General features: G+C 42.4%; 1 protein-coding gene across 1 annotated transcript; it reads right to left on the bottom strand.

The window, feature by feature from the left end:
* Nucleotides 1-879: 879 nt before the first annotated feature.
* On the bottom strand, nucleotides 880-16,557 carry LOC146972828 (uncharacterized). Its single transcript, XM_085802155.1, has 7 exons — nucleotides 16,521-16,557; nucleotides 13,670-14,023; nucleotides 13,238-13,561; nucleotides 13,064-13,161; nucleotides 12,610-12,748; nucleotides 1,534-1,578; nucleotides 880-1,331 (listed from the first exon to the last, which is right to left on the bottom strand). The coding sequence occupies exons 1-7, from the start codon at nucleotides 16,555-16,557 to the stop codon at nucleotides 880-882; spliced, it is 1,449 nt and encodes a 482-aa protein (XP_085658281.1).
* Nucleotides 16,558-24,464: the final 7,907 nt, after the last annotated feature.

Here is a 24,464-nt window from a genome sequence, read left to right as displayed (position 1 = left end):
AGCTCTCAGCCCACAGACATCCCCGCCCCGGTCTTCATCTGGAAGCAACACCGTGTCCTCCCCAAAAAGGGCCATCCCGCGGTAAAATCTGATGGTCTCTGGACCAAAGCAGACCGGCACCACCGACCTGTACCACAGAAGGACCGCGACCACCGGCGGGACCGGTGTTCGCGAGCCGCTGTGGCCGGCAGACCCTCACGTTCCGCGGCGAGAGGCTGTGACACGGCACGGTGCGTCTGTGTTATTGTTGTTTAGTGGCGCCCCCCCCCGCCCCCCGATGGTGGTTTTGTGAATAGAACAACAAGTGTTGTGTATATTTATCTTATACGAGCCCTTTGATCCAGAAATGCGAGTGTCAGAAGAGCGACAGACACAAACAGCGCACCTTTCATAAAAGACGCTCTATCTCCTTTTCTAGAAAAAAAGGAGGGATTTTGGTGAAACCCAGCCATGTTTAGCTTGACTTTTCTCAGGAACGGAGGCACGTAGAAACTAACGGTTTGTGGCCATTTGAAGGATAAAGTTAAACCTTTCAAATGAGTTTGTCAGTATGTGTTGGTGGCAATAATATAGAATACACTATGGCTCTAAAATAAAAAGTCAAATATGGTCTAATTTGCCGGTACACTTGACTAAAACTTTGGAAAGGAGCGCGGCACTCAATGAGTTAAAGCAGATTTACTACTGACTGAGGTTCCTATCATTGTAATTGCAAGAAGGGCTGAAGTGTATGAAACTGAACTCAGAACTGGTCTAGTGTGGAACTGTGGCTGGAGAGTGGCCAATGCCCGCCCATGCCGCCGGGACTGACTTCACTCTGACAGGTTGTGGTTCTTTCTGGCTCTGTTCAGTGGTTCTGGTCTCTGTCAGACTCTGGTTTTAAGACCTGAACTGTATCCAGGTAACCACAGCTGGGCTGTGACTCTTTTCCTCTGTAATAACCAGGTGACCAGACCTCAGGTCTGTTAGAAACTCACCAGTGTAGCAGAAGAAGGGATGCAGAGTATACCAGCGCTCCAAAGACCAGTTTCCAGTCCTGGACATGCTGACACAGGTCCCTGTGTCTGAGCTTTGGTACCATCCAGAGTCCACCACGGCCTCCTGTCCACTACCAGACCATTTCCAGGGGACTTGAAAGAGTCCGGTCCAATAGTACCCTCCTTCGAACTTCTGACCGAGCTCAGCGTTGCTGGCTAAGTCCTCGATGGTGGCGAGGTCAGTGTAGTGTTGTCTGCAGTAAGCCTGAGCTTCGGTCCACGTGAAAAGGGAATGGACAGCATGAAACTCTTTCCTGATAAATTCAGGCAGTGGACGACACAACGACACAAAACCTGAGAGAACACACAGAGGGGGTGAGCATCAAGACCAGACTGTGGAGCAATGAATTCTGGGTGGGTAAAGAAACACACAAACATATGTGAGCACCTGTACACACATTTAAACACATATAAACACCTGTAGACACTCGTAACAACCTGTAACCACGAATTAACACCTGTAGACACCTTTATGAAGCTGATGTAAAACACAAACCTGACAGCAGCAGGAGGACGAGTCCTGTCCTCTCCATGATTGAAGCTGTCAAACAGAGACATCACAGAACCAAAGTGTCACAATGATGTAAAAATAAAAGCAGACTTAACAGGAACGACAATATACCTTCAAAATAAAAGACCTTTAACTCACCACACAATAAGACAGACGAGCCTGAAAAGAATGACAAATTAAAGACATGAGAAGACAGAAGCAGCTGCATCAGATTAACACTATGACAATGATAACAATGACACCTGAGCTACAGGTGTGTTATAGAGGTCATCAGACGCAGTAACTAGATAACGAGATAAAGTTTAGTAGAGAAGTGTAACGTACCTCAGTCAGTCAGTCAGTCAGTGCTGAGCAGCCTGATCACCTGGTTGTCTTATATTGACCCCCCCCACCTCTCTTCACTCCCTCCACCCCCACCTCCCCCTACACACACACACACACACACACGCAAAACATGACAGTTTACTGTGGCACATGAATGTGTGTATTTGGTTCCTGGACCGGGAAATAATAATTTGGTCATGCAGTCCACTGTCATTTGCATTTCCACCAAGACCCAAGGTCCTGGGGAGACTATGCAAATCACTATTAAAGGACAATTCTGGGCAAATTCAACCTGGGGCTCTAGTTTCCTAATATTTTAGGTCTGAAAGAAGGATTTCGAAGTTCTGCAGTACTTGTGTCTGTCCCTGCATCGCCACAGCAGCAATGAATGGGAGCGGACAGCATTTCCACTGTTTAGGCTGTTTACGTTCGTCAAAACTGCATTTTTTTCCCCACAGACAGCATCAGATGTCTTCAACCATACACAGAGGGGTTTGTTCACTTCAAGCAAGCCAACATGTTTGTTAACGGAGCTGGAATACGAAGTCTCACCAAGTCTCTACTGCAAAACAGGAGCAATTAAAAAGAAAATCTATAGAATCCTTCTTTTAGACCTAAAATATTAGGAAACTAGAGCCCCAGGTTGGATTTGCAGGTTTGAATTGTCCTTTAAAGTAACCTGGGTGCTACTGAGCAGGTAAGGCAATGTTATCTGTACAGCCCAGTTTGTCTCAAAGGGCTTTACATGGCATCATAACAACATCCTCTGTCCTTAGACCCTCACATCCACTGAGGAAAAACTCCATGGAAAACCCTTTTAACAGGGAAAACCAGGAGAAAGCTCAGGGTGAGCAACAGAGGAGGGATCCCTCACCCAGGACGGACAGACGGGACAGAGATGTTGTTACAGACAAGAAAACAGTTTATAACACAGAATGTGGGAGACATGGAAATGTTTTTTTAGCCAAGAGACGCAATAAGTGACAGACACGTTGAAGGCAGAGAGCCTCCATGGTCACTCGTAACAAGTTAAAGCAGAAGTAAGCAGAATGTTTGTGTTAATATAAGTCTTAAATAGTTGTATCTTCCGACAGCAATCACTTACTACATAGAGTATCTGGTCTGAAACACGGGTCTGTCAGTCACTCTGCTCTGCTGTGAGCCCAGGAGAAAACTTCTTGTATACTTCCTTGTATCCTACAACCTTTATCCAATGAGGAGAGAGAACGGCATGAAGGGCTGTGTGTGCAGCCAAGGGATGCGCCTGAATGTGGTGACGTAGGGACGAGGACCAATAGATCCATGACGAGGGTGGGGGCTGCTATCTCCATCGCTGACCAAGAAGTTAGCCAAAATGACCGGATCGCTTATTTCTGCTTTAAAGCTCCAGTTGGTAAGTTGGCGAAGTAAATTCTGTTACTTGGTCGGAAATTTCAAGACAATACACCATCAGGTCCCATTATGAACCTCTGCCAAGCGCCACACACACACTCAGACACACACACAAGTGCCTATATCATGAATTATTACGAAAAACAAAAGGAATTCTATGTAGCAGCAGTAGGCATCAGCATTATGGAGTCTGGCTGGAGACTGCAAACTGAATTGCCCTGTCTGGGATAAATAAAGTTCCAGCACATGGTTATTGTCCCCAGCGCTTTTCAGAATAAACTGACGCCCTCGCTTCCTACTCTCTTCTTTAACCCCCTGTCTTGAATGAATGAATGAATGAATGAATGGATGAATGAATGAAGGCTTTATCTCAAACATGTGAATATCACACTTGATGCACTTTGGTTGATACAACGCTTTGTATGTTTGAAAAGGGGTAGGAAGAAGCATTAGCTTATTAATTCCTACCCCTTCTCCACTCAGTACCTTAGTACTAGGTTATCTTACTTCCTGTGTATCCTGTGTTGTTGTTTTTTTACATACTCTAAGCACAAACAAACAAACAACAACACCATAACAGCTCATGTCAATATAAATCAAATAAATAACAATTATGACAAAATATGAGAACCCTAGTGCTTGTCATACCCATCTTCTTCCCTCTTCAACCCATCCCCCCTCCCTAACTGACCATTACTTTCCAACCTCTCAGAAAACATGACAGTTTACCTACAGGTGAGGCGTGTCCTTCATCAGAGCTGCTTTGTTTGAGAAGATGATGGTGATAATGATTCATTCAAATCCAGGTTACAGTGAACTCACACAAACAAGGTGAGAATACTTCAATAAACACATGGATGTGTGTATTTGGTTCCTGGAACTTTGTTTTCAGGAAGTAAAAGTTGGTCCTGCAGCCCACTGTCTTTTGCATTTCCATGAGACCCAATGTCCTGGGGAGACTATGCAAATCATTTGTATTTTATTAATTTTATTTGTATAGCCCGTTTTTACGAACAGTTTGTCTCTAAGGGCTTTACACATTATCATAACAGCATGGACTGAGGAAAAACTCCCAAGAAAACCCTTTAACAGGGAGAAACAGGAGAAACCTCAGGGTGAGCAACAGAGGAGGGATCCCTCACCCAGGACGGGCAGACGTGACATAGAGTTGTAGTTTATGTTTGAAAATGATTTATGGGATGGTCTGCAATAAATACACAGATGTTATACCTCCCTAAATGTTTTATATTATATATATAGAGGGTTAGGGTTAGCAATAATAAAACTACTTTAAAAAGTGCAGCACACAAAAACCCTATACTCTATTACAGTGAGTAATTATTGTAGTAGTAGTAGTAGTCGTAATAATACAACTCATGTCCGACATTGCTCTGTGCACGTGGAGGTATCATGTGCCTTCACCTACAGAGGTAGATCACTGCATGGCATCGCCTTCCTCAGACCACAGCGACATGTAATACACATTTCTTTTAACATGCGTCCATAAACATGTGAGATTATGTTCTCTAAGAGTTTGAGAGAACTGTAAAAAGTGCACAAGCACCTGTCCAGTCACAGTAACGTGAGTAAACGTAGCTAAAGTCGCTACTTTCCAGTTTATTATCATTATTATCATCACCGATTACATAACACAGCTGACATTGATCTCTTGGTTCACAGTTATTATCAAGAAAAATAACAGCATATCAAAACAGGCAGTAGCTGTGACGGTACTGTAAACAAACACCACAAACAGGAAATTCATCACCAAGGCTTTTTTCCTCTGGCACACAGCAGTAGTGTTTACATTATCACATGTACCACCTGCAAAAAAACACTCTCTCTGTGTTTCCTCCATCTCTCTGCACCAGCCGCCGCCTGCATCGCCCCCCCTCCCACCCCTTCCCCTGCTGTTAGACCGGCCTCCCCTCCCTTCTCATGGACCAGTCTACCACTCAGTCCTCCCATCAAGCTGACCTGCTCTCCCTGCCCCCCCCCCCCTCACCAGAGACTGCCTTCATCAACTCCTGCTAACATTTCCATATTTCGCACATTCTGTGACATAAACTGTAAACTGTTTTCTTGTCTGTAACAACATCTATTGCACGTCTGTCCGTCCTGAGGGATCCCTCCTCTGTTGCTCACCCTGAGGTTTCTCCGATTTTTCCCTGTTAAAAGGGTTTGCCATGGAGTTTTTCCTCAGTCGATGTGAGGGTCTAAGGACAGAGGATGTTGTTACGATGCCATGTAAAGCCCTTTGAGACAAACTGTTTGTAAAAACGGGCTATACAAATAAAATTGCCTTGCCTTGCCTTATCCACTAGGTGGCACTACATCAACAGACCAGGAGCAGCTTCCAGCCTCCCTTCTTCTATGTCTCCCTACTCTCTTCTAGTTCTTGAACCCCCTGTCTCCAACCTATCGCCCCTCCCTACTTCCAACATCTTACTCCTAAACCTCTCCTTCGCCCTTCCACCTACCTGACCTCAGCCATGTCCGGATCCCAACCATCACCCCTAACCCTTAATCCCTGACCTGGGGCCACAACAACAACAAACACTCCAGGATTAACTCTTCACTTCACTACCATCTCCATGGTAACTGATGCTGCTAATGGCTAACCTGGTCTGGAGCAGGTTATGTTCTAGTTTGAGATGGCCAGGTAGAAAAGCTTCGCCTCCTGACCAATCAACCATTGTTAGTGTGACAGTTCGATCAGCTGACAGAGGTTTGTCAGTCCCTCCAATGAAAACTTTAAAATAAAACTTACCGCTGATCTCTCTCTCACACACACATTTGGGGGGAGGATATTAGAAATATATGATTGGTGCCATAATGGAATGTATGGAAATGAAAGAGCTGAGCATTTAACAAGGTTTAATCACTTTGATCCCAAAACCTGGCAAAGATAAACAACTGTTAGACCATCTAAGACCAATCACAATGCTCAACACCGCCTATAAAATAATTAGGTCCAGGACCAGGACAGGACTGGGACCAGGACCAGGGCCGTTGCATGAGTTATGTTATTGTGTTATGCATTTGCATTATCTCTGCTGACTGCCATCATTGGCCTCCAAACATTACAGCATGCTCTTTAGCACCACTTAATGGATGAGAGTGTACACTTCAACAGGTTCTGAAGGAGTTGAGGGTGTGAGTGGTGAAACTGGAGATGGGAGTTACCTATACATGACCCTTATAACACTTTCTGCTGAGCTAGGAGTTTGGGTGCAGTGCAGTTACATAGAATGGCCACAAGGCAAGGATTTAAGAAGGCCGACATCATTGCATGGAAGTCTATGGCAACATCTCAGAATGAGAATAGGTGTAAGGCATTCACAGAGAAGAACACAAGGCCGACAGAATCAAATGCACAGTCAGCAGAGATAAGGCCTCAACAGGAGGGATGGAAAAGTACTGAGACCAGGTTACATGCCCAACAGTATATAAGCCACACATTGATGATATGAAGTCAGTCGCTCTCTTTGCAGTGCACCTCTGTGCACGAAGTTCTGAACTTTATTTGTCTTATCTTTTGCCTATGTATGCGACTGGGGTTCTTTTTCTTTTGCTTTGTTCTGAAGTGAAATGGAGAAGAAAAGTAAAGGCCAAAATAGGACGATATGTTCTATATATGTTTTTCTTCTACACTGAACACACCACCTCTCTGTGATAATATGTGAGACTGTTTCTAGACTTTTCCAGTGCCTTTGACACAATTCAACCTAGTATTCTGAGAGGAAAACTGGAGGAGATGGGTGTAGATCCAACCATCATCTTGTGGGTCTATAACTATCTTACAGAGCGGCCACAGTATGTGAGGCTGGGGAATTGCATGTCAGACACAGTGGTGAGCAGTGTAGGAGTACCACAAGGTACTGTGCTCTCACCTTACCTCTTCACACTTTTCACTGCAGATTTCACATCCACATCTGAATCTTGCCATGTTCAGAAGTACTCTGAGGACACGGCCATAGTGGCATGTGTGAAGAAGGGACAGGAAGATGAATACAGGGACCTGGTGGGGGCGTTCACAGACTGGTGCAACAAGAACAACTTGTTGCTAATACATCAAAGACCAAAGAAATGATTATTGACTTTGGCAGGTCCAACAGATCCTTACGGCCTGTGACTGTGGACGGGGTGGACATCGAGAGGGTTCAGTCATACAAGTACCTTGGAGTACACCTTGATGACAGGCTGGACTGATCCGTACACACAAATGATGTGTACAAAAAGACACAAAGCAGGCTCTTCTTTTTAAGAAGACTCAGGTCTTTTGATGTATGTAATGTAATGCTGCATATGTTTTATCAGTCTGTCATTGCAAGTGTTACATTCTTTGCTATTGTCTGCTGGGGTAACAACATCAAGGTCAGGGACAGGAACAGACTAGACAGGCTCATCAAAAAATGTAGCTGTGTGATGGGGGAGGGAGCGGAGCTGGTAGAGGCTGTGGTTAAGTGGAGGATGGGGTGTAAGTTGAAGACCATCCTGGGTGACCCCCAACACCCTCTACACAAAACCCTCTCAGGTCAGAGGAGCAGCCGCAGTAAAAGGCTCATCTCCCTGACCTGCAGAACTGAAAGATTTAAGAGATCATTTGTTCCTGCTGCAATCGTTTTATATAACACTTGTTAAAATGTTTTTGGTGTTCATCTTTTTTGTGTCATTGTTGTGTGAGCTACTGGACTAACTTGAATTTCCCTGCTAGGGATGAATAAAGTATTCTCTATCTATCTATCTATCTATCTATCTATCTATCTATCTATCTATCTATCTATCTATCTATCTATCTATCTATCTATCTATCTATCTATCTATCTATCTATCTATCTATCTACCTAATAATAATAAAACCTCTACATTCACATCAGAACTGAACAGGAATTTAATATATTCGTCACTCTGTCCACAGCTCAAACAGCAGTCCTCGAGAGGGGACCATCTTTCATTCCACGCCCTTCAAAACACGACTGGGAGGAACTTCAAAGGAACGTGTACAAATACTACAGACATCTGAAAATCCTGGACCATGTTCACCTTCAGTCTGACCACCAGCACCAACCCTCTAAGGACAGAGGATGTTGTTACGATGCCATGTAAAGCCCTTTGAGACAAACTGTTTGTAAAAACGGGCTATACAAATAAAATTGCCTTGCCTTGCCTTGCCTTCACACAACCGCCCAATTGGGAAACTACTACTAGTCATGCTCGACAGACAACAATATCTGCAGGAAGTAAACTGACAGCTATCAGACACCAAATACTACAGAATGTCTAGTAGATTGTGTGTGCAAAGATTCAGAGCTCTGTGACATTCAGAAGGGTCACAAATAGCCAAAAAGCAATGCTCCTTTCTCTGACCTCATATTAAAGGAGAAATGTTTCCACAGCAATTCTTTAATAGCTTCCAGATGCTTTGGCCTATCAGGCTGAGTTTTTAGCTAAAGGAGCTGGTGTACGATCAGGAAGTAGGGGAGCTGTGCATAAAACCAATTGGTAAGTGTCAAAGGTCACAGGGGTCAAACATCAAAGTGAATCCAGCCATTCCTGCTTTTTCTCAACAAAACATACACGCTTTAAGTTATCATCATGAAATATTAATATGTTGTATATCAGAGAGTCCTCTATCAGAATATTTTGGTCCCGTTGCTCTAGGGGCCCCGGGGGGCCACTTGGCTTTCCCATGCTCCCACAGAGTTGGGCGATGGATAAGGGCCTCACCATGAGTCCACAGGCCAAGTTTCAATTGATTTGGTCAGTTTCTATGGAAATGGCGGCCTCAAGGATACAGAGGAACTCAGAGTCTGTCAGACTTACAGCGTGAGAGACCCTCTTAGTCAGAAAAGCCGAAATAGACAAAACACATTTCCAAAAGTCGTACAGTTCTAATTTTTTAGTACATGGTTCGGGGGCCCAAGAGAAACGCGTAGATGTGTGTTTGGTCCTGATTGAGCCATTACTTTTCGAGAGGCGGGGCTTCAAACAGCCGCATTCCTCTGTATCCTTGAGGCTGCCGTTTCCATAGAAACCGACCAAATCACTTGAAACTTGGCCTGTGGACTCATGGTGAGGCCCTTATCCATCACCCCGAGACCCAACTCTGTGGGAGCATGGGAAAGCCAAGTGGCCCCCCGGGAGCCCTAGAGCAACGGGACCAAAATATTCTGATAGAGGACTCTCTGATATACAACATATTTATATTTCATGATGATAACTTAAAGCGTGTATGTTTTGTTGAGAAAAAGCAGGAATGGCTGGATTCACTTTGATGTTTGACCCCTGTGACCTTTGACACTTACCAATTGGCTTTATGCACAGCTCCCCTACTTCCTGATTGTACACCAGCTCCTTTAGCTAAAAATTCAGCCTGATAGGCCAAAGCATCTGGAAGCTATTAAAGAATTGCTGTTGAACCATTTCTCCTTTAATATGAGGTCAGAGAAAGGAGCAATGGGCCTCATTCACCAATATCTTCTTAAGAACCTTCTTAGATTCTTTCTTAAGTTGTTCTTAAGAAGTTCCTTAAGAAAACCCTACGTCAGATTCATCAACGCGTTCGTAAGCCTCAGAATTGTTCGCAGCTGTGTTCCTACTTGATGAATGCCATCTCCTCGTAAGTTGAGGGCGTGTGCCAGGTGAGTCTAATTAACATAGGATTAGCATAGGTAACTGCCCCATCAATGCCCGTAAAAGGGCATGAGACTGCAGGGCCGTGTGCACACAGCACCCACAGGCACTGAGCAGAGAAGGTGAAGTGAGAAAGAAAGTTGAAATGCTCAAATGAAAATCTGGGAGGGAGCACCAGACTCCAAACATAAAAAGAACTAAAGTAGTGAAGTGGCGCTACTGCGGCAGGAATGAAACTAAGAAACAAACAAAAGGCTTATATTTAGTTTATATTTTTATATTTATATTTATATTTAGGCTATATTTAGTAGCCAGCAGTGGATGCAGCTCTTCGGGTTGTTATCAGAGAGACCACACTCTCACGTGTGCCATCATAAATATCATCATATTATCATATATTTAAAAAAAATAATAAAAACAGTTGTGTGTAGTGTGAACACTTAAAAAAAACAAACTAATATGAATTAAGTGTCTATAATGTTTTTTTTAAGAAACTGCAATGATTTGTCAATTATTATTATTAATATATAATTATTAAAAACATCATAAAAGATAAGAAAATAATTCTTATTCAAATCATATAATATCATACAACTGCAGAACAGAAGAAAACGCTAAAATCGGTTATTTTTGCAGAAGTCTCAGCACTTAAAAGTGCGTAAGTATACTCCTGACTGTTCGTAGATTTTGTTCTTAGTTAAGAACAAATTCTGGATAAGAAAACATTCATGAATGCCACAATCTTCGTAAAAACTTCATAAGTAGGACTTAAGAACAAATTTGTTCTTAAGAACGGTTCGTGAATGAGGCCCATTGCTTTTTGGCTATTTGTGACCCTTCTGAATGTCACAGAGCTCTTTGCACACACAATCTACTAGACATTCTGGACCACATATTAAAATCTCAGCTTCCCGCATCAAAGTCTTGGTCAAAAAGGTCACAGATCAGCGACCTTTGACACTTGTGAAGGTCGCACGGGTTTGAAATTGCACATGGTGGATGGGCTTAGGCCCCGGACAAATACATTAAACTTTCAGCCTTATAACCCCAAGAATGTGGACGTTATTAGACAAAAGGCTTCTAAATTTAGGCTGAAGGCCGAGAAACGAGCCTGGACGGTCAGCGGTGACCCTTCTGGAGGTCCGACAGGTCTGAAATTTTACAGAAACTTTGTCCCTAGTGCTCTAAACAACCTATCAAAATCTCATAAAAGTCTTAGTGATTTATTCAAGGAAACAGGGTCAAAAAGGTTAAATTTAACACTAATCAGTGACCTCTGACCCTTGAATTCATAATAATGTTTTTCAGATAAAAAATAAAATTTAACTCATTGAATTAAAAATTACAATAAATGTGATGTGATGTGGACCAGAAAGATGCTGGTGAAAATTATGAAAAAAAAGAAAGAAGTGAAGCCAAATTTTATGCACTTTATTGTTGAATTTTAACAATATAGCACCGTTTTTTTATTCAATGTTGAAAACAAAAAAGATGTTAAGCAACACACAGGACTAAAAACCCATAGGTGATAATTAAAACGGATTTCAATCATATGTATGAGTCTAACATTTATTTTTGGGCACAAATATGACCTAGCTACTAGTCTAAACTTGTTTAAAATTTGTTGAAAAAGGTGATTTTAGAGGTTTACATTCACCGTAGGAATTTAAGACAGGTCAAGGTTGTCTTAAAGTTAAGAAAAAAGTAAAGAACAAATTTGAGAACTTTGATTTCAAGAATACCATTTGTTCTTAAGTTTTTTCTTAAGAAGAAACTTAAGAACAAAGTTGAGAAAATACTTACAAACTTTTTTGGAGAATATGACTTCTTCTCTTTTTTCTTCTTAAGACAGAAGTTAAGAAAAAAACGACACTTAAGACGATTTTTTTTCTTAAGAACGTTTTGTGAATCTGGCCCCAGATCTTTCTTCAGAATATTGATTAAACAGAGCAGCTTTTTGAATGTGGAAGTGGTCTTCACCTGTAGAATCCAAAACCCCCCCCCCCCCCCCCGGTCTGACGTAGCTTCCGACAAGGACGTAATTTATTTATTTATTTATTGATTATTCTGCACCAACACCATGATCACTAAATAAATAAATAAATAAATAAATAAATAACCGAAAGGACGTCCTTGCCGAAAGCTACGTCAGACACAGCAGCATCAGGTTCAATAAAGCTTTAAGGAAAAGTAAAAAAAAAAAAGTTTTCCTCTGCTCACAGCGTCTTTCAGTGCCGCAGCCGGTCGGCTGGATCACTTGCTCTGAGCGTCACATATCCCCGCAAAGGGAACTGCATCGGAATCAACCGAAAGCCGAGCGCGTCAAAACCTGACGAAAAACTGGCACCTAATGAGTCAGGCATGTGACGATGAGGGACAGTGACCGTTCGTAAGGCTGTTGACGCACTGGGAGTGAGAACGTGTTGGATTTGAACTGTTACATGTTAATTTAAATGTTGGAACAAGTACATGAGAGTCATTCTCTTTAATTCCAAATAAATGTTAAAAAGTGAATAAAGACAGAAACATAATTTCAACAACAGAAACATGCAGAAAAATCAAATAAACCCTAATGACTAAATATTTATGATGGATCAATCTGTAGAGAAGAAAACTAAAATCTTTAGTCAAACTTATCAGCAGGAAAATCAAACCATAGATGGGTCAGCTAATGAAAACCAGTGAACTAAAGATCCTCTCTGGCGTCACAGGCGTCTTCATCCTCACAGTAACCTCTGACCTCCTCCTCCTCCTCCTCCTCTCTGTGGAACACCTCCCCGTCCGGCTGCTTCTTCCACCAGAGCTTCACCTCCTCCTTCACCCCCTGGTCCTCCAGCTTCTGCTGCAGCTGAAACACAGAGGGACACCAGCTCATTACCAATCACTCTGATTGATTATTGACAGCAAATGATTAAGAAGAAGTTTTGAAATGAGCTGAATTTCAAAGTGGTTCCTCGACGGACTGGACAACTGAGACCAGGAAGACGGGATCTGGAACCACAGGCTTTTACTGGGGGTTCACAAAGTGAACTCCTTTCCCTGAGGACAAAGTCTACAGGACTCGGACCCTGGTGGACCCTGAGGTCCAGATCTCCTACTCCCTGGTCCTGCTTCGTCACAGACTCTTGACCTTCTACCCCAGACGCCCCCCTCCTCCTCTGACCTGCTGCAGGATGGACTGCTGCACCTTCGGGTCTCTCAGGTCTGCAGATCCTCCGTTCACCCGAACCTTCACTGACCTCAGCACAGACTGTCGCACATCTGCAGAGGACACAGACCCTGGTGAGACAGGTGAGACAGGTGAGTCTGGAGGCCACAGCACTGACGGAGGACTCACCATGATGGCAGATGAAGTGATTGGTTATGGTGCATGATTTACTGCCCCAATGAGTTGATAATATCGTCCCACAGCGGTCTTGTCCACCCGGCCCCCCTGTCACCCAGTTCCTGAAGGGACTGTTGCTCCCGTCCGACCAGGTCCAGGCGTATCTTTGCAGACCTATCCAGGCCATGCTGGTGTTTGAGTCCAGCAGACCAGAGATCTCATCAGTGTCCTCCTGACTCTTAATGGTGCTCAGGTCTGTGTACATGTGGCGGCAGTAACTCTGAGCATCGTAGAAGTTCATAGGCTGAAGGTGCAGGATGTGACGGTTCACTGCAGCTGAGAGGGAGAAGGACACGTCACTGTCACTCTATCAAACAGGTGAGCTGTGACTCTTTTCCTCTGTAATAACCAGGTGACCAGACCTCAGCTCTGTTAGAAACTCACCGGTGTAGCAGGAGAAGGAATGCAGAGTATCACAGTCCTCCAAAGACCAGTTTCCAGTCTGGGACATGCTGACACAGTTCCCTGTGTCTGAGCTTTGGTACCATCCAGAGTCCACCACGGCCTCCTGTCCACTACCAGACCATTTCCAGGGGACTTGATGGAGTCCCATCCAGTAGGTCCCATAACCAACCTTCTGACTGAGCTCAGCGTTGCTGGCTAAGTCCTCGATGGTGGCGAGGTCAGTGTAGTGTTTTCTGCAGTAAGCCTGAGCTTTGGGCCACGTGGCATGGAAATAGACGAAAGGAAACTCTCTCTTGATAAATTCAGGCAGTGGACGACATAACGACACAAAACCTGAGAGAACACACAGAGGGGCTGAGCATCAAGACCAGACTGTGGAGCAATGAATTCTGGGTAAAGAAACACCTGTAAACATGTAGGTCAATTTACAACTTCAGTCATCTGGCATGATATTAAAAGGACCTCAGGACATTTAAATACGTAAAACAAGGATACAAACATCCATAAAAAAGTACTAAATAAAAGACATCCATACAACACTAGAAACAATATCAAAAAATAGACACTGATACAAAACCAACATTCAGTGCAATATAATACAGTATGAGGTTATTGAACAAGCAGAAATCCGCGGGCGCAGGGCGTGCTTCGTGGGGCAAATTACTCATGTGAAATTACTTATTGAATTTAATTGTTCTGATTACATTTTTCACATGCTTTTTGTCAAATTGATTGTAGTCCAGACTCTGAGATACTTAAAGGGACATTTCAACATTTTGGCAAATTTGCCTGTAATCCTTACTGTTTTAGGAGTAGGTCATTACTTTTAATTGTCGGTGCAAGCTGTTTTTAGATCAGCGGGGCAGAGATGTGAACTCTGCACGGCGCGCAGTATTTCCAGCTTTCCCTCATCAAACTTATCAAATACAGACTGTGTAGAGTTTGTCCACCAGACAGGCTCGTTTAAAATCAATTAGGTGACTGAAACTCAACAAGTCATATTCACAGAGAATACTACTATAGTGTGGTATGATGACAAATATTTTCAAGGCCTTGTTGTAAAGTGACTCAGCTGATTTAAGTGTAGTCACACCCGTAAAAGACCAGTTTGTGAGACAGTACACTATGCGCGAGAGGATTACTGAAAATAAAAACATTCAAGCTGCTGTGTCCATCAGATTATTTCTAATTTTCTTACAGTAAAATACTGCAGGTGAAACTTGGTGGATTTAGAGAGGATGCTCACATGTTTCATGAATGTTAAGCAGTGATCAAGGGTGACTCCAAGGTAGGGAAGTTGAGACTTCTGAAATTGTTTTTGCCTCCCTAAGGTTCACTACATCATCTGCATACATTAAAGCAGAAGTAAGCGATCCGATGGTTTTGGCTAACTTCCTGTCAGCCGATGGAGTTAGCAGTCCCCGCCCTCGTCCCTACGTCACCACATTCACGCACATCCCTTGGCTGTACACACAGAGGACTGCCCCTTTATGCCGTTCTCTCTCCTCATTGGATAAAGGTTGTAGGATACAAGGAAAGTTTTCTCCTCGGCTTACAGCAGAGCAGAGTGACTGACAGACCCGTGTTTCAGACCAAACACTCTATAGAAGTGATTGCTGTCGGAAGATACAACTATTAAAGACTTATATTAACACAAATATTCTGCTTACTTCTGCTTTAAGGTGTGTACATTCTGATATAGATTAGGAAAGTTATTCATAAATAAGTAAAATAAAATTGGTCCGAGGACTGACCCCTGTGGAACCCCGACACAGCTGGCTGATTTAACACTATCAACAGTCACATATTTTTTCCTCTCGGTTAAGTATGAGACAAACCAGACTTTTAGCCTTTTCTAATAAAATACATAGTATGTCAGTCTCAGTTGAGTGATGGGGGCGGAACCCGAATTGCATGGGGTGTAAAGGAGTATGACCCAGGTTGAGATGTTCCATTAGTTGCTTGTTAATTTCTTGGCTACGTTGGATATTATTTGGATATTATTGGCCGATAGTTCAGTGCATCCATTTTTTTTCCCGGATTTAAATATTGGGGACACTGATGGGACATATGCATGTTTAAAGGAGAGGTTACTGTAAGATGGGTGATGGGGCGAACCAGGGAATCTTTATGTTGTTTTATAAACGTAGTGCTAAGCCCAAAAGCATCTTTTGCCTTACTGCTTTTGAAACCAGAGATCAGACACATGATCTCATTACATTACGAGGTGATATTACATTATTAACTTTTCTTACATTTAAGTTATTACAGCTGTTATTACATTGTAAGTTGCTACAAACCCTGAAGGGTTGGACACCTGTAAACACCTATTTAAAGTAGCACTGTCGCAAATACAGCAGCAATAGAAAAGACTGAAATATGCAAATAATAGGTCCAGGGGAGCCATAACTATCTGTACACAAAATATAGCCAACGGTGTCATGCCTGTGGAGCAAATGCAGAATTCCTTTTTGTTATGAGACAAGCCGGCCCGGCACTCAGCTCCACCTCCTGAACGGCTCGCTGTGTAAAGAGGACGATTAGTATCTGAACAAAGTATTGGAATTTGCGATAGATCCACAGATCCACCGGAGCTCCATCTCTCTGCAACAGCCGCCGCAGTTTTCACTGTTAAAAGGGTTTTCTATGGAGTTTTTCCTCCGTGGATGTGAGGGTCTAAGGACAGAGGATGTTGTTATGATGCTATGTGAAGCCCTTTGAGACAAACTGGTGGTAAAAACTATAAAATTGCCTTGCCTTGCCTGTAGACACCCGTTGACAACTAGAAACACCTGTAGGCACCTTTATGAAGCTGATGTAAAACACAAACCTGACAGCAGCAGGAGGACGAGTCCTGTCCTCTCCATGATTGAAGCTGTCAAACAGAGACATCACAGAACCAAAGTGTCACAATGATGTAAAAATAAAAGCAGACTTTACAGGAACGACAACATACCTTCAAAATAAAAGACCTTTAACTCACCACACAATAAGACAGACGAGCCTGAAAAGAATGAAAAATTAAAGACATGAGAAGACAGAAGCAGCTGCATCAGATTAACACTATGACAATGATAACAATGACACCTGAGCTACAGGTGTGTTATAGAGGTCATCAGACGCAGTAACTAGATAACGAGATAAACTTAAAGGACAATTCCGGGCAAATTCACCTTGGGGCTGTATGTTCCTAACATTTTAGGTCTAACAGAAGGAATCTAAAGATGTTCAGTTTAAAGTCTCCTGTTTTGTGGTAGTTGTGTCTGTCCCCGCGTCGCCACGGCAGCAATGAATGGGAGCGGATTGAAGTTCTGCTGCTTAGGCTGTTTCCATCCCTCAAAGCCACAGACAGCGTCAGATGGAGACTCAAACATGCACCCAGAAGTTTATTTACTTGAAGCAAGTCAAGAGTTGATATTCCTGTGTTTCTGACACAAACGGGAGCTTCCCACTGCACCTGAACACACCGAGCGACAACTTGGGTCTCGACTCCGCCAGACTTTGAATTAGATCTAGTTTTACAAACATGTCGACTTGCTTGAAGTAAATAAACTTCTGGGTGCATGTTTGAGTCGCCATCTGACGCTGTCTGTGGCTTTGAGGGATGGAAACAGCCTAAGCAGCACAACTTCAATCCGCTCCCATTCATCGCTGCCGTGGCGATGCGGGGACAGACCATAACTACCGCAAAACAGGAGACATTAAATTGAAAATCTTCAGATTCCTTCTGTTAGACCTAAAATGATAGGAAAATACAGCCCCAAGTTGAATTTGCCTGGAATTGTCCTTTAAATTGAGAAGTGTAACGTACCTCAGTCAGTCAGTCAGTCAGTGCTGAGCAGCCTGATCACCTGGTTGTCTTATATTGACTCACCTTACACACACACACACACATACACACACACACACACACCCTGCTCCACTGAGAACATGACCGTTCCTTCATTAGAGCTCCTTTGGTTAAGAAGAAGATGATGATATAATGATCATGATGAATTTGACTAACAACAATGATCAATGATTCATTCAAATCTTCAGTCTGATGTGGGGGTTTGTGTGAGGTCACAGTGACCTCACACAAACCAGGTGAAGCTCTTCACACCTTCACCTGCACTGTGTTCTATATGTTCTATTTATCAAGAATCAATAAGCACATGTGTCACAACAGCAAATCAGAAAATACAACAGCAAAAGAGAAAACACAACACAAAAAGACAAAACACAACAGCAAATCAGAAAACACAACGACAAATCACTAAACACAAATACAAGGCAAGGCAATTTTATTTGTATAGCCCGTTTTTACAAACAGTTTGTCTCAAAGGGCTTTACATGGCATCGTAACAACATCCTCTGTCCTTAGACCCTCACATCGACTGCAAATCACAACACAATTTGTCGTTATGTTTTCTCTTTTGTTGTTGTGTATTCTGATGTTTTGAAAGGGGGCAGAAGTGTATTACGTTAACTCTGTGTCGGGTTTTCTGTCTGGTGCGATCTGCTCTGTTGAGCTTGGGCGCATAACGTCTGTCCGACTACCCATTTCTCCGACCATACATTTCTTTATTTTTGCGTCCATTAGTCCAACCTCCCATTTCTCCGACTTAAGTAGCCCTAACCCTTAACCTTACCCTAAACCTAACCTTAACACTGTAGAATGGGTAGTCGGAGAAATGAGCCGTCGGACTTTTGGGCAGTCGGACTGATGTATGCTCCCCGTTGAGCTTGACGCAGTTTAGCAATGGCTCCGTCAAAGATAGAACTGCTACGGATTGATAGCACCAGTGTTAGGGAAGTTACTCAAAACAAGTAATTAGTTACTTTTTACTAGTTACTGCATTTGAAAAGTGGCTTCACTACTTATTACTTTACTTTCCCATTTCTACTAAAGGTTTGCATGTACAAAAACGTGTGCAAACTTGACTGCACGCGCAGAGCTGATCTACTAACCGGGCGCGCTGAAGATTGCGTCTCTCAAACGGGCAAAATTGCACGTGCAATCCATTTAACGTTGATGCATATGCAAATATGGGCGTTTCTGCCATAACGTGCAAAATATTGGGAGGAGTAGATGCAAATAGATTTATTTAGTGCACGCAACGTGATTTACACTACACATCCTTTTTATAAGGACAATGGCAGAAAGGACTGAAGATTATAAAAGCAAAACCGCGGGGCAGCCGTTCCGCGGCGCTGACAGACCCGGTGGAAATCTAGGGTCAGTCAGTGCTGAGCAGCCTGATCACCTGGTTGTCTTATCTGCCCCCCCCCCCCCCCCACACACACACACACACACACACTCTCACACGCCCCGCTTCACTGAGAACATGGCCGTTCCTTCATTAGAGCTCCTTTGGTTGAGAAGAAGAAGATGATGATGATAAATTTGACTAATGACAATGATCAATGATTCATTCAAATCTTCAGTCTGATGTAAATCAGAGGTCACAGTGACCTCACACAAACCAGGTGAAGCCTGCATTGTGTTCTATATGTTCTATTTATCAATTTATCAATAAACACATGTATTTTTTTGTAGCTGATGAGTGACACTGTTTTCACTTCACACAGTCTTCATGTTGTTTTCTCTCATTAGAGTTAATTAATGAACAAGCTCCTATGACCTCAGACAGATAAACAGTGACATCATCAGTTAGATTAAAGTGATTGTTTCAAACACTGAGTGAAAAGACAGAAATATACTCAAACTGGAACCTCATCAATAGCGACCCTAATCTAAGAGACGGCACGGTGGCACAGTGGTTAGCACTGTTGCCTCACAGCAAGAAGGTCCTGGGTTCGAATCCCGGGCCGCCCAGGTCCTTTCTGTGTGGAGTTTGCATGTTCTCCCCGTGTCTGCGTGGGTTTCCTCCGGGTGCTCCGGTTTCCCCCACCACTAAAAACATGTCGGCTAGGTTAATCCTCCAGTCAGCGCCCCTGACCAAAGGCACTGGCTCATGATCTGGAGTTGGTCCCCGGGCGCTGCACCGTGGCTGCCCACTGCTCCTCAGGGATGGGTTAAATGCAGAGAAAGAATTTCACTGTACTAGCTGTATATGTGACTAATAAAGTACCTTTACCTTACCTTTACCTTCTTGTCCCCCCTAAGGTCAAGGAGAGCTCCCACATTGAGAGACAGTGGTGCCAGTGTAACGGAGGGTCCGGGTGCACTCACTCACCCATAAAGGATGTGCAAACCCAACTGCCAAGTGGTCATTGACCTCTTGGCACAACGGTTTTCATCGTTGCCCGCCTTGTGGGACACTACGGTTCGATCCCCACCTCGGGCAGTCCCGAGTATCGAAACACAACGCAGAGGGCCAGATTGACATCAGCTACACCAAGTCATCTCTCTGTTAGTGACATGGCTCTATCAGGCATGAAAAGGCACCTATAAATGTGGCTCTTGTATTGTAGGCGTGTACAAACATAAAGGAATTTAAACAATTCAGTGACCTCAAAACCAACAAGATGTATGATAGCAGAACTTTTAATAATTGTTACACAACGTTTGTTGTATATCGTTTATCCTGGTTGCTACTACATAGGCCGGACAAAGAGACAACTAAACGACAGAGTCTCAGAGCACAAGTAAGGCTATGCTGACAGAAAAGCTGCTAGGAGTGCCTTGGACTTTTTCTTTTGTGCTTTGTGACTTCATGTCCCTAACCAGAGACCTCCTTCATTATATGCTGAAAAAAACTTCCTGAGCACCGTGGACCCTGTTGGGTTTATTCTCTGTAACACTCTGTAACAACCTTCTCAAGGATCTTGGAGATGTAGGGGAGGTTGGATATAGGCCTAAAGTTGGCTAATACATCTGGGTCAAGAGAAGGTTTTTTAAGTAAATGATTAATGACAGCCACCTTAAAGGCCTGTGGCACGTAACCTGTGACTAGGGAAAGATTGATCTGGTTCAGTATAGAAGTGTTAACTAAGGGGAAGACATCCTTAAGTAGTCTTGTCGGGGCTGGATCCAGCAGACATGTGGCTGACTTGGAAGAAGTAATTGCAGAAGTTAAGTCTGACAGGTACTGTAATCTGTGGTCCATCACTGGTAATCCTTGTTGTAATATTCACACTCTTTTAGGAAATTGAGAAAACCACTGAGTCAGACATTGTTTTTGCATAGTTACCACTAGGTGGCATAAAGGGGTCTGAACGTGCGGGTCCACATGTCTGTCATGGTCCGTGTCTTTCGTTCCCTGTTGTGTTCCTGTTTTTATTTTAAAGTTCAGTGTCGTGTCTTCCTGTATGTTGTGTTAATTGCACCACCTGTGTCTTGTTCCCTTGTGTATTTATTTAACCTCTGTGTTTCCCAGTGTCCTTCCTCCATCAGGTCATCTGTAGTCCACGGCTGTGTTTTGTCCTGTGTTGCTGCCTGGTGTTCCTGTCTTCTTCTTGTTGTCTGAGAGTTTAAATAAAGATCCTTTGAAAGAATGTGGTGTTATGTACCTTGGGAACTTGAATCAATATGTCCTGGTCAAAGACAGATATTTAATAAAAATATTACTGGTCACATGTAAAAAAAAAAAAAACACTTACAAGATATTACACACCTTCCTAAACACAATGGTGAAGAAATGTATTGGTAATGATTTACTTCCCAGATTTTCATAGGTTTCCAATGGGGAATAATGTGGAAAAAGACCCCTAAAGACCCCTAAAGGTCAGCCACCAAAGTGGTTCCACATCTGAAATTAAACCTTGGGGTATGTAGATGAAATGCTGAAAGTTTCATGCTTTAGTCATTAAAACGCACAATTATTTTTGCTTATCTGCCCCACTATATGTGTTGTTGTTCTACATGCACTTGCTCACACAGGCCCAAAATGTGTGGGCCCGTGTGAGCAATTGCCCTTTTGTGTGTTTTTTGAATAAATAATGCTGTGCATAGAGATGTAAAACAAAAAAAAGGCAGTGGTGGAGGTGGAGAAACCTGTACGAGAGTTTCAAACAAATCTCAAAGTTTTGTTACCATGGTGATTTGATTAATGTTGGGGGCGGGACTGGATAGATAAGCTTTTGCTTCTCCCGCTTTCCCTTTCGGTCATGTGTATTGTATTAATTGGATTGAGATGATGTGTGATGATGATGACTAATTGACATGCCCGAAATGAACCAAATAAATAAATAAATGTCGTCAGAAAATTGATCCTGATGAGTCTCCACTCGTCCTCCAAACAAATCGGAGCTGACTGTGTCGCCTTACAGTCAAATCTCTGCTTCTCATTTACACACTGTGGCAGAACTGGGGCGACTGATTGATTGATTGATTGATTGATTGATTGATTGATTGATTGATTGATTGATTGATTGATTGATTGATTGATCGATTGATGCTGTTCATAAGAGAGATTGCTCTGTCATTGGGTACAATGTGACTGTCAGACACAGTTTGACCCCGCCCCCAATTCCCCTTTAACACCAACAGTAATCACTATGTCTATAGTTTATGTCTATAGTTTAAATATCTATAATCTGTATAGTCCAAAGGGGTTCATTATGTCTGTGTTCTAATTTAACGTACAGTACGTTTTAATATACAAGACACAGATCACATCATCACATCATCATCAGGTGTCACTTCTGAAAAAGACGGAAGAATACTGTGGAAACATGTCAAGGTACTGCTAAACCTTCAATATTTTATGTCTATAGCTTATATATTTATAATCTATACTGTATGTCTATAGTGTATATATCTATAGTCTATATGTTTATATTTTGTATATCTACAATCTATGAGTCATAATCTATTATTTTATATCTATATGTCTATAGTTTATATATTTATAATCTATACTATATATCTATAGTTTATATATCTATAGTCTATATGTTTATATTTTATATATCTACAATCTATGAGTCATAATCTATTATTTTTGTATCTATATGTCTATAGTTTATATATCCCCCTGCAATTATGTAAATATACTTATTTACATTTAACCAGGGGGAATGCACATGTAAATGTGGGGTGCGGGGTCTTATGTCTTATGTTTTTTTATATGTACTTATGTCTCTATGTAATTGAGGTGTATGAAATGTGGGAATGTATGTTAATGTATGTAAGTTGCACTTCTCGAGGCCGCTCTGTCTGAAATGGTGAAAACAATTTTCCTTGGAAAGGACAAATAAACTCATCTATCTATCATCTATCTTATTTTGTAATCTATCGGTCCTCTGTCTTTATGGACTTTTCATGTTAATTGTTGTCTTGTCTGGGGACTACGGATGTAATTTAGCAGCAGTGCTAAATCCAGTGTATTTACATGCACTCACTGTCCATTAATATGCACTGTCCCGACTAAAAGTAAATTAAGTAAGTAAAGACTGAGCTTCCAACTCTGAACCAGCAGGGGGCAGCACACACACACACACACACACACACACACACACAGACTGGTCTTGGACTCTTGGAAGGTACTGAGAGTTTCAAGGACCAAAGACCTGAGACAGCAACAGAGTTCTGGGTCAGACGTTCTTTTTCTTCTTCTACTTCCATTTCTCCTGTGCTTGGATGTATATTATCTCATTTGTGAATGAATTCTTTGTAACAAGGGGTAGACAATATAAGTTCTCTTCTTTCTGCCCCCTTTCATTCAAGAGTTACAGTATTGTCATTGTTTTTTATGAGTTTTATTTTATTTTTTGTTTTTATGCTCGATAAATGAATGAAATAAATAAATAAACTAAACTAAACCACAAGTTAACCTGGGTCTGGATCAGGACCAGCACCTGGACCTGGACCTGGACCTGGACTCTTTGATCTCTAGTCACCGCTCTGGTTCTGGACTCGACAGCCACCAATCAGAGAGAGGAGGGTAAACACTCGAGTAAACACACGAGCCTACTACAATGGCGACTGCTTTGTTCCCAAGTGTACAACATCATGTGGACAGTCTGCCTTCTCAGTAAAAGGGGTTAACCTACAGTATGGAACACTTTACCCACTCACCTGAAACTGCAGACTGATACAAACTCCTTTAACAGAGGATTAAAAGCAAAACAACAATGCTCACATGTATAAATATGGACGTCTTCATTGTTACTATTTTTACTGTTAGATCATGATTTCTGTTGCTCAGTCTCCTCTCGTTGATCTTGTGCTCTGTATTTTTAGATTAGTCTGCTACTGTCATGATGTAGTGTCATGCACTTGGTTTTATCTCATACTGTTGATATTATGGTCTGTGTTTTTAGATTAGCCGCCTATGGACTGGTGTTGAAAATTAGCACATGTGCTAAACACACCCAAGCAAAACATCTGGTCTGTTGTAATGTCTGATATTGTTTGTGCTAATGTCTTAGCTCTGTGTGCTACTTGCATGTGTTTCTAGCTGTGCTTTCTTCTCTTGCTTTCTCTTGCTCTTCTTCTCCCTGTCTGCATGTTATGTCTGCATGCCATGAGCTTTTGTTATGCTGTATGTCAGACTTCTTACCTGTTTTACTTGTTATTATGAGCTTTTACTCGGTAGATTGTTATGTAAGTTGTGTCTTGAAAGTACTTCATTGTTGCCCCTTTTTTTTGGCTTTTAGGTTGCCTTTAACATCTGGCCAGGGACAACGGAGGAAAACTAGCCTTGTTGGCTAACTCTGGCCCACTTACAGTTTTTCTTTTAACTCTGTTGATTAGTGGTGCACTGTCCCTATGAAATAAACTAATAAAATAAATCTGTCCACTGGAACAGTCTCAATGTATTTGTGATGTCCATATCAAATAAATAAACATAACATAAAACCAGCCTGGACCAACCACAGGCTGAGG

This window comes from Trachurus japonicus, chromosome 16 (assembly GCF_045865225.1).
Source record: "Trachurus japonicus isolate A0001 chromosome 16, Traja_1.0".
In the NCBI taxonomy this organism is placed as follows: domain Eukaryota; kingdom Metazoa; phylum Chordata; class Actinopteri; order Carangiformes; family Carangidae; genus Trachurus; species Trachurus japonicus.
This window is presented reverse-complemented; position numbering and strand designations above follow the sequence as displayed.